This window comes from Sturnira hondurensis, unplaced genomic scaffold (genome assembly GCF_014824575.4).
Source record: "Sturnira hondurensis isolate 20B ecotype Veracruz unplaced genomic scaffold, ASM1482457v3 Scaffold0020237, whole genome shotgun sequence".
Lineage (NCBI taxonomy): Eukaryota > Metazoa > Chordata > Mammalia > Chiroptera > Phyllostomidae > Sturnira > Sturnira hondurensis.
The window spans coordinates 10,855,549-10,869,362 of record NW_028092868.1 but is presented as its reverse complement, the minus strand read 5'-3'; the positions used below and the strand labels follow the sequence as shown (position 1 = coordinate 10,869,362).

At 46.4% G+C, this 13,814-nt stretch overlaps 1 protein-coding gene across 1 annotated transcript in view; it reads left to right on the top strand.

The window, feature by feature from the left end:
* SP110 (SP110 nuclear body protein) overlaps positions 1 to 13,814 on the top strand; it is a 42,349-nt gene that overhangs the window by 5,448 nt on the left and 23,087 nt on the right. Inside the window, exons 4-9 of the mRNA XM_037029340.1 lie at positions 1,195 to 1,491; positions 2,683 to 2,766; positions 4,089 to 4,163; positions 5,941 to 6,009; positions 9,811 to 9,960; positions 12,712 to 12,792. Coding sequence (XP_036885235.1) covers positions 1,195 to 1,491; positions 2,683 to 2,766; positions 4,089 to 4,163; positions 5,941 to 6,009; positions 9,811 to 9,960; positions 12,712 to 12,792 — 756 coding nt within the window. The remainder of the gene's footprint in view (positions 1 to 1,194; positions 1,492 to 2,682; positions 2,767 to 4,088; positions 4,164 to 5,940; positions 6,010 to 9,810; positions 9,961 to 12,711; positions 12,793 to 13,814) is intronic.

Here is a 13,814-nt window from a genome sequence, read left to right as displayed (position 1 = left end):
CTCAGCTGCTCTCGGACACTCGACCATCAAGAGGCTCCTTCCCAAGGGGAGAAGTGATTCCTTGAGCTAACAGGGCAAGGAAAGACAAAAGTCATCCCCCAGGCAGGCACCACTGCACAGGGCTCCTGCTCCCAGCAGCAAGGGGCAGTGCAGGGAGAAATGGGCTTTCAGAAGCCGAGCTAAACAAGTCTGGCAGCCAGACGGCCCATGCACTGATGCGTGGCCCCCGACTCCAACCCGGCTGAGCCCAAACATCTTTCTCCATCTACAGCTCTGTGATTTTTTTTCTGGGACCCTCCCCAAAACCCCACCGCACTCTCCTTTTTCTATTCACTGGCTGGGACAACTTTACTTCTGAAATAAATGGTGGAAAAGAATCACAGGAGAAACCCCCCCTTGGCTGTGCAGGCAGACAGCATAAGAAAAGCCAAGAGCCTGGGGTATTAGGGAAGGATAGGAAGTGTGGTGTGGCCAGATCAGAGGGTGCAAGGTGAGCGGAAACATAAGCTGAGTCTGCAGAAACCAGAGGCACTATGAAAAGAAATGTGTATTTTATCGTATTTGCTACAGGGAAGTGTGATGTGTTTATGTATTAAAACAAGGACATCTATTTCAATTAAAACATTACTCATAATCATCTATATTCTGAAACCAAAATTAAGGAAAAGGAAAAAAATTAAATCCCTGGGCAGACAGTGAAACTCAACTTTATGTGTGAAACTACTTTGGTATTAGATCAGAGGCTAGATATAGTTTTATAGCACAGAATGTCCAGAATCGAATTTACAAATTGACAGTGACAATGATGAATCAGTTCTGTGCACCTGGGAGAGAATGAATAAATCCATGCCCCCAACCTGTTGAAAATTATGTGTAATAAAAAAAATCCTTTCCCCCATGTCCTGGCTGGGCGGCTCAGTTGGTTGAAGTGTCATGCCGTACATCAGAATGTTGCAAGTTCAATTCCCAGTCAGGGCACATACATAGGTTGCAGTTGAACCCCTGGTTGGGGTGCGTACAGGAAGCAGCCCATTGATATTTCTCTCTCTCTCTCCTTTCCCCTCTCTCTAAATCAGTAAACATCCTTGGGTAAGGAAGGAAAGGAGGAGGAGAGGGAGGGAGGGAAGGAAAAATCCGTTCCCCAAATATTTCTGAGTTTCTATGGTGCTGATATGCGCTCTTTTTCAACCCCAGTTTTCATTCCCTATGGAGGACCGTCCACACCAAGCCCTTTTGAAGCTCCGGCCAACCCAGCAATGAGAAGCCCCCACCTGCTGCCACTGCCTGCACCACTGAAGCACCCAATCCCTGTGCCCAAAGTCAGCGAGCCCAGAACAGTCCCTCAGCGCCAGGCTACGGTTCTGGACAAGCAGTCCAGCCCTTCTGGTTCTGCTGGTCCTGCTGGTTCTGCTGGCCCTGCTGGTCCTGCTGGCCCTGCTGGCCCTGCCAAAGATCTTTCCAGAGTCATCCAGAAAGAAAGGATCACTCCAGGTGAGAAACAGACCCTGTCCAACACCTGTGCACCGCCAGCCTAGGGTGCCTGTGGCCCCATCTAGAACCCCAGGGCCCCATCTTTGTGTCAGTCTGCCCCTTCCATGCACCCACCTCCCATACAAAGTCCTTTCCAAGAAGGGTTACAGACACCGTGAGGGATCTAGGTGGGGGCAGTGCCCAAAGCACCTGCTTCTACCCCTGGAACAGCCCAATCCTCTGCCCTTGGAGCTTGAGGCTCCATCTGCCCTGGGCATTTTTACCCTTCACTTTCCTTTGCCACACCCTGTGCTTATAACCTGTAATGATTTTTGCTCCGTCTCTCCGATGGCCAACATAGCATCCCATATAAATGATGAGGAAAACTCACAACAGGTGTCCAACTTAGTTTAGGGCTAACTTAGTTTCGGTCAAGGTGGCTGTGGAGGGAGAACACACTCCCGCTGACCTTGTGGCAGAAGCCCTGAGAGAAACAACAGGGCATGACAAAGAAAAAGACAGAGGAGAACCAAGGCACCAACTTGGCACAGGACTGCTTTTCAGGGACACTGCCACAGCCAGTCTGATGCTGTGATGTCCAACAGTCCTGTCCAACCAACACTCAAAACACACTGTTCTGATTGACAGGTAACTTAGGCAACACACATATCTATCACCCTCTGATTGATTATAGGCCTTTCAGTTTCAACCGTATTAATTTTCATGTGGCTAGAATTCTGAGAATAGTGGTATTGAAATTGTTTAAAAAGATGGTAACAGTTCAGATGTCTGCTGGGGCTGATTTAGTTTCTAAGACTGTATCACCTACTGAGCATGGTCCATTTTGGGGTGCTTCCAGAGATGGCTTCATGAATTCTGAGAATCAGGGGTCCTCTGGTCCAAATGAGGTTTCCTCCGCATCTCTGATACACACATCCAAATAAGGTTGACATAATTGCAAAGCAAATAACAATGTAAGATTCCACCTTCTAGATTCTCCTAAGAACAAAATAGATACCATCATTAAATTAGTAAGTAGCCCATTGGAAGGAAGGAAGGTTCATGCTCCCGCTCTGTCTCACTCTCACCAGGCTGTGGCGTTCAGGCTAGCCGCATCATTTTTACCAGCTAAAATAGAGCATCCTTGTCCTCCTTCTGTGGTCCCTGCTTGCTGGTCCTGGCACCTGAAATCCCTTTTTTTCTTCTGCTCAGTGTCCAGTGACAACCTGACCCCACACAGAAAAAAGAAGGAAGATGTTCAAGAGGTTCTTCATGTTCGCCCAGCCCACACACCTGGTAATTTTGATTTAAATGGCTTCAATGCACCTTAGTTTTTTTGTCTGCAAGAAGGAGAAGCCATATGAATTATCTAGAGATAGGGCTCTCCTCTCTGTTCCTGACCACCAGCACATGCAGTTCCTGGGCCCTCAACCAGCCCCTGGGGCTTGGACAGACAGGAGCTCTGAGCCTCTGGAAGGAGCCAGAGTCCATGGGGAGGGCAAGATGGACTGTGAGGGGGCACCAATGACAAGGTGTGGGAGCCCCACTAATACTTCTTGGGCCTGGACACCCAACACCACTAAGGAGTCTGCAAACCCCAGAAGGGGTTGTGGTGGGAACACAGGGGAAGAACACAAAGGGCTGAGCCAGGGCAGGGATGTTTGACGTAGCCACTCTCTGAGGCCACTTCAATAAGGTAAAGCTCAAAACTGCTCTATCAAAATGCAAAGCAAACAAAATCGCTGTGGGCCCTAAAGCTCAATCGCTGCCCTGGACATGAATGGTCCTCCTTCCCGGTCCCCACCCTGACTGTGGAGGACTTTCACTTTCAACCCTCAAAATTTCTGTATGTTGGATTTTTAAAAACTGATACTATTAAATTTTTTTGAAATACAGCAAATCATTTAAAGGGACAGGTAGCTTGCCACCTGCCCCAGCTACCTGTTCCCAAATAGGCCAGAATTTGACATGGATGTCATAGCCTTGTGAAAACAAAAAGAACACAGCCTTTCCTGAGACGAGCCTTTATTTGTTGTGGCTTCATGCCCTTCTCTTTCTTAGTGCAGCAGAAACTAAGAACTGAGTATTTCTTTTCTGTTAACAAGTGCTAGCAAGTACCAGCTGGCTCCTGCTGTCTTTGACTGAAATATATAAGGTGCTCGGCCTCCTTCACTGTTGCACAAGGTGAAATAATCACAGATAGAGCTGGTGAAAAATATCCATTCCATTCACAGTCATCTGAGCAATGACATGTGCTTTTCATATGGCAGACATTCACCTTGGTTGTGGCCTTCAGAATTCAAGGTCACCACTTACACTGCTCTTAGCCTCATTCCTGAAGGGAGGACTCCTGAAAGCCCCTGTGGTTGTCTCCATTGAGCAAGGGGAACCCATCCAAATGGGGCAAACCAAGCCCTCCTCTGCAGGCAATCATTCCCTGGTTCTGTGATAGTCATACAGGTCACAATAACCACAAGTGGATCAAATCAAGGCAGATCTAGGGAACCCTAGCCCTGGGCCACACATGTCCTCTGCTGTCTTGTTCTAGTATCGAGTTCCCTCACCACTTCCTGTTGAGCGCATCTCACCTCTGAAATGAGTTCTGTTTCCTTTTTCAGTGATAAATGATTCTCCTAAACCAAAAGACCGGAAAGAAGCCCGGGAGGCCTCCAGCACACCTCCTGTCAAGAAAGGTAAGGACTGCCTTTCTCCTGTAGATGTCAGGAGCAGGAGTTTGGTCCTGTGCTCTGTTTTTCTCCTCATATCTTGTCATGTGCACTTGCTATGGGATTGTAGTCCTAATACTCTATCATTTGTTTTTCAATCGCCTCTTTCTTAAAGACCTTCATGAAATTGTAGGAAAAGGAGAAGACATTTAGGGCCATTGGAATTGCCTGTTCAAAAATCACCAAGCTCTCCTATAGCCACAGCTTCATGGGGGGTTAGTTGCATCTCCTTCTTTGACTATAACTGGTTTCCCAAGAGCACTCAGCTTTCTCTTAAGACATAGCTGCCTATTCTCTGCTACTACTCACCTCAGGGAGAAAAGCAGGTTGGATGTCCACACCTTGCTCTCTGCTGTCCCTAGCCATGCCCCTACTTCCCCATCCCCTTGTCTGAGACTTAACCATTCACGTGAAATACCCACTACATCATCAGCATCATCCCTAGACTCCCCCTCCACTGCCCAGCAGAGCTCAAGGCTAACTTGGAGTATTTCTTCTCCAAGTCCTGCCACCATCCTGGACACCTTCAAGGTGCATGTGCAAGGTGCACTGATCTCTCCAATCCTCCATCTTCTAGCTTCCAATGGCTTTTTCTTCCTGCAATTCTTGGCCTCCTGCACCCAAAGACAATCCACAACCCACTTTCATCACTCAACCTGGATCAACTTCCCAGTAATTAAAGATTTCCTTTTTGACAAATCCTTGAAGTGTGCTCTTTCTACAGCAATCATTCAACCTCTAACCTCCCTTCCTCCGCAGTCTTTAAAATGAATTTAAAAATACCCTTCCCTGATTTCCCCCTGCAGTGTGTTCCCACTGTAGCATCAACCTCCTTTCAACAACCATTCCACTGCCCTTTCCCCTTTCCAGTCCATCATCTGCCTTCCTTCATGCCTGTCCATACCAGCTTGGAGTCCAAGACCCATCGTTTCAGGAACATATTGCTGACACTTAACATGCTTTAACTCTGTCGTTTCCTAGAAGTCTCTGGAAAATCTTGGAGGAGACCACGATTGCTTTCTGCACAATACATCTAAAAGCAGGCACTGCTGGGGAGAGACACACGGCAGGGCAGATGGCACCTGCCAGGCCATCATGATTTCGGCTAAATGATCCCTCCACCCCATGTGACAATGCCACTTCCTGTGATGATCTTTTCAAACCCTGAGTTCTTCTTTTTTCAGTCCTCTGACCTCCCCACCCCCCGTGCCGCCTTTTATTCTCAAGAGATTAATTTTCCTCCTACTTGCTAGAAAGGCGTCAGATGGGAATCCTCTCACTTCCGGCTACCAAGGTCCCCTCCTCCCTGCATCCCTCCTTCTCCCCAAGGCAGTCCCTCCACCTCACCTGACAGCCTCCGTGATCCCCTCTCTCCTGAGAATTCAGCATCAGCCTCTCACAAGGACCTGCATCCAGTCAATGGCCAAGCCTACAAAGGAGCTTCCTCTTGACCCCAACTCACTTCACCTGCCTCCACAGCTCTCCCCTCCATTTCACAACAAAGCTGCCAGTGAATGCATTACCCAGACTCAGTATTTCCTTTTCTTCTTGCCTCCGCCTCCTTGGCCACTTTGGGATTTCTTCTCCCTCGTTACTCCATGAAGCAGCATCACCTAAGGCCACCAGTGATCTCCTAGCCACTGAGATTTGAACATCCAACATAAAAGCTGAAAACTGTTGACCTCCAAGCTTGGCAGATCTGTGTGTGTAGCTATAAAAGATGGTCTGTATTTTTTTTTTTTAGCAAAGAAAAGAAAAAGAATTACCTGGTCAGCTACAAAAAGGAAACACCTGAGTAAAAGCCTTCTGAGAGGTAAGATGACAGTAGATGAGGAAACTGGAGGCAGCTCGTGCTTGTAGGTCGAAGTTACGGAAGGTGGATTGTATTGTAAATGCAGGGGGGAGCCATTGACGAGATCTGATCAGGGAATGATGCTCTCCAATTTTAAACTTGATAACACTGCTTTTGGTGCTGTGTAAAGGATGAATTGAGAAGGGAAAAGGATGGAAACAGGGCAACCATTTGTTGAGCAGTTGCCATAAGAGCTGGTAGTAGCCCGGATTCCGATCAAGCAGTGAAGATGGAGAGAAGAGGGCCAGTTCAAAACCAGTTTGGTGGTCAGGTTAGCAGGACTTGATCAACGGGAAGCTGAAGATAAAAAAGACAGCAATCTCAAGGCTTGCTCTTCAATTTCTGGCTTAAATGGCTGGGTGCCCATTGCTGAGAAAGGATGCGATACGTTTGAGGGAAATTTTATACTTCTGACATTGACCTGCCTATTTCAAGGCTTGTGCTAGCCACCTACGCGGTTGTGGCCAGTACTTGCTTTGTCAGGAGCTGTGAAGGGGTGAGCACTGAGAGAATACATCAGTAAATCAAGAGAAAAAGACTTGACTACACTGAGGGATTAAAATAAACTCAAATCAAAGGACCTTGGGTTTGGCCACAAGGCACCACTGGAAAACTCCAGGGCAATTTTAGTGGTAATGGAGGCGGAAGCCAGCTGCGGTGCGTCAAATAATGAATAGGAGGCGAGGGCACATGTAGACAACTGTAGCTGTACGTGGGACTCAGAGCAGCAGATTAAAGCTCCTTTCCCCTGACTGAAGTTACCCTTAGCATGTTTCCAGTGTCCAAAATCGCAGGGTTGGCACCCTTTTAAGATATTTCATGGAAGTGATTTAGCTCTGTGCCTTTTCCCCCAAAGGTAAGTGATCTGCCTGGGCAGGGAGAAAAGACCAGCGGCCCTCTCCCTCTCACCCTGTTGAGTGTGCTCCCTGTGGGCCTTCTTGGTTTGGTGGAAACCACTCAGGTTACGCAACTCACAGTCCCTTGAGCCCTGCCAGCCCCTCGCACAACTTCGAGTACCGCCCAGCTCTACAGCTCCAACTCTGGTTTGTCTTCAAAACACCTAACACCAACTGCTCAACAGTCATTCCTGTTTGCGAGTCTCCCACAGATGCTCCCACTGTGAATGTGTCTGACACGCACCTAAACCCTAGTCGTCTAGGTATCACTCAGACCTTGATCCAACAACTATGCAGTGAGAACTAGTTCTCTGTATACCTATTCTGAGAGCTGAAGGTAGAGTTTTTTAAAAGCAAGAAATCAAGCTGAAAGAAAGAAAGAAGGCAGTTCCTAGAGCTTGCCGCCTGGCTGCGGGGAGAGAAAGAATATAAGCCAGAAAGCACAAGAATGAGACCATTCCAGACAGTGGTGACAGGAAAGAAAATGAAGGACAGGGTCACAATAAGGATTTGCAGCTTTGGGTGGATGTCACTTTTGTCCACACAGTGATACTCGCAAGTGTGAAGGAGCAGGGCTGAGGGGAAAGGTCAGCATTGTTGGACAACGACGAAGAAAGGAAAAGGTGTTGTGAAGTGAGCAGGTAGAGAAGGGCCAGGTTGTGTGGCCCCGCAGGCCTTTGGGAGGAATTTGGGGTTTATTCTACTTGGAATAAGTTGCCAACCCAACACCTAAGTCGTCCTTGACCACCTCACGATCTACATTAGTATATGGACTGGTTCTGTGGATTCTAGCTCCTCTTTCCTACACTAAAATTGGATCAATTCATTCCTGTGCTTAACACTCGCCCATGACCTCCTACTGCTCTTCACATAATGCTCGTCGCTCTTCATGTGGTTGTCAAAGCTCTCTCCCACCCAACCCTTCTTCCATCTCCAACTCAGAACTCCAGCCAACCACTCTGAACTTCCATCCCTCTCGTTTTCTCTCTCTGCTCTTTGGTCCTTGGCATGTGCTCCTCTCTTTGAATGCTACATTCTGACCCTACACTACTTCCCATAAATGCTTGGCTACCTCCTGTTCCTCATTGGTTTTGGCTTCAATGTCCACTTCAAGAAAGTGTCCTCGGACCCTAAATTAGCTGAGTTGGTCCCATTGCATGTTCCTGCAGCCCCCAGCACTGACCTTTCAGGAAGATTCCACATACGCCATTGTAATTACTTAGTTAATGTGTCTTCCCAGCTAGATGGTAACCTCCAGGCACAAATGAGGCATTAGTTACTTCCTAAATAAAAAAGTGAAAGCCTTCATATATCTTATGTTCCATAATTTGGAGAATGATCTGACAAAGGATCGTTATGAATTCCCTGTTGTGCTAGGCAGAGTCACAGATACCAGGAGTGGCACATGAGGCCGATAGAAACTAAGAGTTCTTGGAGGGAAATCTCACAGCAGAGAAGCAGAGCCCTCACAATCCTCCAAAGCCTGGTGACCCCAAGTTTAGAGCAGGCACGAATGGCCTGCACGCCCTCCGGCCAGTGTCCCGGCACTGAGGCATTCATTCCCACAGTTCTCGCATGCAAAGATTTATAGGACCAGGCCCAGAAACACCTAAGTGACTGTGCGATGGTGCGTGCTCTCCGATGGGTCAGAAGTGGCCTCGTTACCAAGGGGGAGCCCCTGGGGCCGGTGTTAGCCCGTTCTGTTTGGGTAACTGGCCTGCCGCAGCTTCCCTCTGCTAAGCTACCAAAAGAAGCAAGAGATGCTAGGCCCTTCCAAATTTGTCTTTCTTCTTATGGCATTTCAATGAATTTTTTTTACCAGGATGTTTCTGAGAGTCACATTGTTTTACATTTAATTACTCACTTTAATTAAAAATACTAAAAACACCTGAAAAGAGATACAAGATTTGGAGAAATAAAGAACACAGATAGTCATACTGAAAATAGACATACCACACTCTCGTATGCAAAAAAAAAAAAGTGGTATTCTGTATTTTCTGTAAAGGTTCTCATTTCTCTGAAACCCCTCCTTTGTGACAGGAAAAACATGAAACTCACCAGTTAAAGGCAACTTCCTTAGGCTGTTTTTAGGTTTCCCCAGTTTCTTTTGGAAAAGGCTCAGTAACTTCCATGATTGAACTCCCTGTGTGTCTGGTTACCTCCTTTCCAACTTTTAGCCACCCCTGCTTCCTCCATTAGGTGGCACTTGGGTGTTAAAAAAAAAAAAATCATGCATTCACTGGCCAGGAGGGGGCATGGCTGAGCCACGTGTATGTTCCTCCTGGCTTCCATAGAGATATCCTTGCTCCACCGGATCATGATCTTCCCATGGGGACCAGTTTCTAAAGTCCACAGCCAGTGCAAATTGTGATCTTGTCTTTCAACAAGGAAGCAGACTCACCCTGCACAAAGATACCCCTCCCCCCACCTCCCACCATTCCTGGACCACCCATGGGCCCCCGGGAGCCTAGACAAGTAACTCCAAAAGGCCCCTTCTCTGCTGAAACAAACCAACAGGCCGTTTATACCCAGATGTGACCACTTCCTGATGGCAGCTGTAACTCAGACACGGGAACCAGGAACTAAGCTCTGCTGCTCTGGGATTCCCCCAGAATTCTCGGGTCAATTTCAGTAGATTGTCCAAAGAGTGATGCCAAATGGTGAACTCAGAGAAAAACAAGTAAAGTGCACCCAAAATATATATGCATAATTAAAGAGAAATAGCAGCAGAAAAGTGAGGCACAGGGGTGGAGAGATCTCCCTGTTTGAGGGCTAGAGGCATGAGAAGGAAGGTCAAGAAGAGGAGGAGGAGGAGGCCCACTGGGGACCCCAATGGAAACTACTCACAAGTCACTCTTTGGCCCAGGTACCGCCTCATCTGGGCACAGAATCCAAAAGAAGCGCCAAGTGGTGGATCAGACCACTGAAATGAAGGACGACTCGACCAGGACCTCAGAGGTGGTGACGAGTGCCAAAAAGACAAGGACTGAAGGTGCTCAGACATCTGGACCTGAGGGTAAGGCTGGTGACCAAATCTGCCATTTGAAGGCTCAGTGTGGGAGGGTCTAGTGCAGCAGGCACAGGACTAGAGGGACATGAGACGTTAGTATCAGAAGGAGGGAGCGGTGCAGGGAAAGATGATGGGGTCTGGCAGGAGAGGAAACAAATACCTGTCACATCCGAGGAGTTTCTGTTAAAGAAACACCTGTGATGGAGGGTACAGCTGACCTCAGCTGGGGCCTAGGACAACAGCTCTCAAACGTTTTGGTCTCAAGACTCCCTTACTCTCTGGAAAATCATGGAGGACCCCACATATGTACCTTATCAGAAATCAAAACTGATCCTTCTGAAGGATTTATGTATTAATTCCTTTAAAAGTAACAAGATCCCTGGCTGATGTGCCTCTTTGGATTGAGCCCAGCCTGTGAACCAAAGGGTCACTGGTTGGATTCCCAGTCAGGGCACATGCCTGGGTTGCAGACTGGGTCCCCAATAAGGGAGGAATGAGAGGCAACCACACATTGATGTTTCACTCTCTCTCTTTCTCCCTCCTTTCCCCTCTGTCTAAAGTAAATAAATAACATCTTTTTTAAGAAATGTAACAACAAAAAACCAATTTCTTGTTAGCATAAATATCATATTTTCATGGAAAATAAATGTATTTTCCAAATGAAATTAGTGAGAACAATGGTATCATTTCACATATTTGCAAATCTCTTTAATATCCAGCTTATTCAAAAACAGCTGGATTCTTTTATCACCTTCTGTGTTCAATCCATTGCAATATGTTGCTTTGATTGAAATATGGGAAGAAAACACAGTCTCACACAGATGTGCAGTTGAAAAGGTTGGTGTATTTTAACAGTCTCTAGAGATATCTGTGGCTATTCATCTTTGGCACTGTGCTGAAATCCACAAGGAATAGTTTCTTAAAGTTTAGTTAGGAAGTAGAATCTGAACCATGTCAATGAATTTTTCATACTCTGTTGCAATAAAATACATAATGCCCTCTTGATCTTTTCATGCATGATTTATTAATGTCATGGACATTTGAAAAATACTAGTCACTGCATTTTACTGTGGGTTACATCTCAAACAACTACACGAGTATTTTTCTTCAGACAGTCCTGGAAATTCAAGGTGCCGCAAATGGTTTTACATGTCCTCCACAATTTCTCACAAAGACTATTAAAAGAATGTGTACTCAAGGGTAGACATTTAATAAAATTAATTCTTACTGGTTCATCAAGACCATTCTTAATAAAACTGGTTTGCTTGTTTGTGGTGAGTGGTGATAGAGAATGCAGTGACTGCTCCCAAGGTTTGGGGGTACTGCTCGGACTTATACTAAGGCACTAGCAGGGTTACCTGCCGTGGTTCTTACTGTATCTGTATAAAGATCTACATGGTGATAAAGGCAAAAAACACCTTATTACGAAAACATTCCGCGGTCCAGCTGCAGCTTATCTAAGGGTCCCTCAGGTGAGAGTAGGCGTCGGCGCTGGGTAACAGGCAACTACACAGCTCAAAGGCAGGTGAAGCACTGTTCTGTTTATTGCGAGTACAAGCTGATTTTTTATATTTTCATTTTTGGCATTGATTAACATTTACAGGTGCATAGCGTGATCAGTTAAGCAGAAAAAAATACAAAGGTAACCAGGAAAAGTACAAAAGTTTCCATAGTGTCAGTTATGTTAAACAAAAGTTATTTTGACTAGAAGAACCATTAATCAGACAATTTGAAATAGTTCTATGTACACAGTTTGAATATCTTACTGTTTATTAAAGTTCTCAGAATTTGTCATGAGCAACAGGTACGCTTAGACCGAGCAGAGGTTAGGAAATTCATTATAAGCCTTTGTAATATCTAACTTAGCTATCTATCTTGCTGTCTAAAATGGTTTTTGTATACTGTGGACTCTAACTCCTTGGTAGTTGTTTCTATGTGCTTAGTTTGTAATAGCTAACCAGCTTCTTCTGTTTTTATGCCTAATTCTAATTGATATATATTCCTATTCAAGGTAAAGGAGGGGCTGTTACTCTAACAACTCTTTGACAATCAGGGGCTATTTTCTTAAAGGGGTTTTTGCTATTCTATGAGGCAGTTCTGTGGGAATACATATTTTTCCCTGAACTGTTCTTTCTTGGGTGGCTTTCACAGGAACAAATAAGTAAAGTACGATGCCTTAATTCAGCCAGGGTGATATTGCTTAGGACTTGAGCCAACTGTTGTTTTTTTTCTCTGAGAGTGGTCATTAATTCTAGGAGATTCCAAATTATCAGAAGCGCAAAGGTTAGAATACTAAGAAACAGTAAGAATAAAAGCAACACCATATATCCACTAATGCCACGTCCGTCCTGCTGGAAAATGCTTCTGTGAAGCCGTCATCTCCAAGTCGTGACTGTGTCAGCCGACCTGGTTAGCACTGGACGTGGCAAAAACAGTTTTGACCTCCAAGATCTCCATCCAGAAAAGGTTCCCAGGACCCCTCCCAAGGCCACACAACCTCACTTTTAGCCTCTGGTCCTGGGGTTCAGACGACTCCTCTCCCACTGGACGTCTCTATTAGCAGCGGAGCCACGCTGACCAGCCTTGCTCTGCTGCCCGCTAAGTCAGGGACACCCAGTGGTACCGCAGGAAGGCACCATGGAGGCTCTAGCAAAACCTGCAACTCCAGCCTTCAGCTCCAGGATTTCTGGGAGATTCTTCATGAAACTCGCTATGGTCCATTGACTGAGATCTCAATGCATGTCTTCTTTTTTCCAGAGATCAGTGATGACACTTCAGAAATGGATGAAGCAGAGAGTCCCCAGGACCCGCCTAGCACACCACCACAAATCACGCAAGGTAGGGATGTGGGACTGCAGGTCTCAGAGGGCACCGCCAGGAGCCCAGATTCAGAACTCTTTGGCTCTGAGCCGGGGTTTCTCAGCCCCTTTCCTGTTATCACTGCCTTAGGGAGCCCGGTTAGAGGGGTTTTTTCTCATTCAGCATAGCCCCCCATGATATTTTAATATCACAAAGATAATATATAATTGATCTATGGACCCATGTATATTTGCTTGTGCCTTATATATAAAAAGAGTAAAATTTTCCCCCAGGAATCAATTCTGGGGCAACATCACCACTGCTGAGAATTCACGCCCTTGAGCATGTTCTTGGTTCTCTATGGGAAGTTCCCAAGCCACGGATCAATTTTTTCCTGGGGGCCCAGTCTCCATGTTTCTCACCTGACTTTTCTGGGAAAATTGGGAAGAGAACATCTCATCATAAACACACGTGTAATAGTCTCACTGGGCACAAGCAAGTGATGCTGTGTACGCACACTGATGAAAGCTGCACGTGATTCACTCTCAGCATCGCTGCCTCGGGCTCCTAGTTGCCACCACCCTTGGAGCAGGAAAACGCTGCCCAGTCCTGCGTCTGTTGGTGATTCCATCACTAGGTCACCGCTTCACAGACCTACCACAGTGACTCTCACACAACAAATATCTGATCCTTGTCAGAAAGCGTGTGTTAGATTTGACCGCCTTTGAAACGAAGGGTGTTTTTAACAGTTTCTCCTTCGTGGCACTGACGTTTCTTTCAAATTTCCTCGTGGAGAAATTCTGTTTACTGTCACAGCCAGCCTTGGTTGTGAAGTTCGAGCAGTTTATTCAGTGTCACAGAGGAGGACATGGACACGTGTGAAAGACTGGTGGGTTTTAGAGGATTCGTGTGTAGAGGTGAGCTGGTGCAGGGCTAGCATCTTGGAGCCCTGGCTCCGCACCAGAGAGGAAGGAATGGAAATGACACAGTCGAGGCGTTGTCAACTCAACATTGTCTGAAATGAATGTAGTCAATGAATGTAAAGCTCGCTTCTTTAAAAC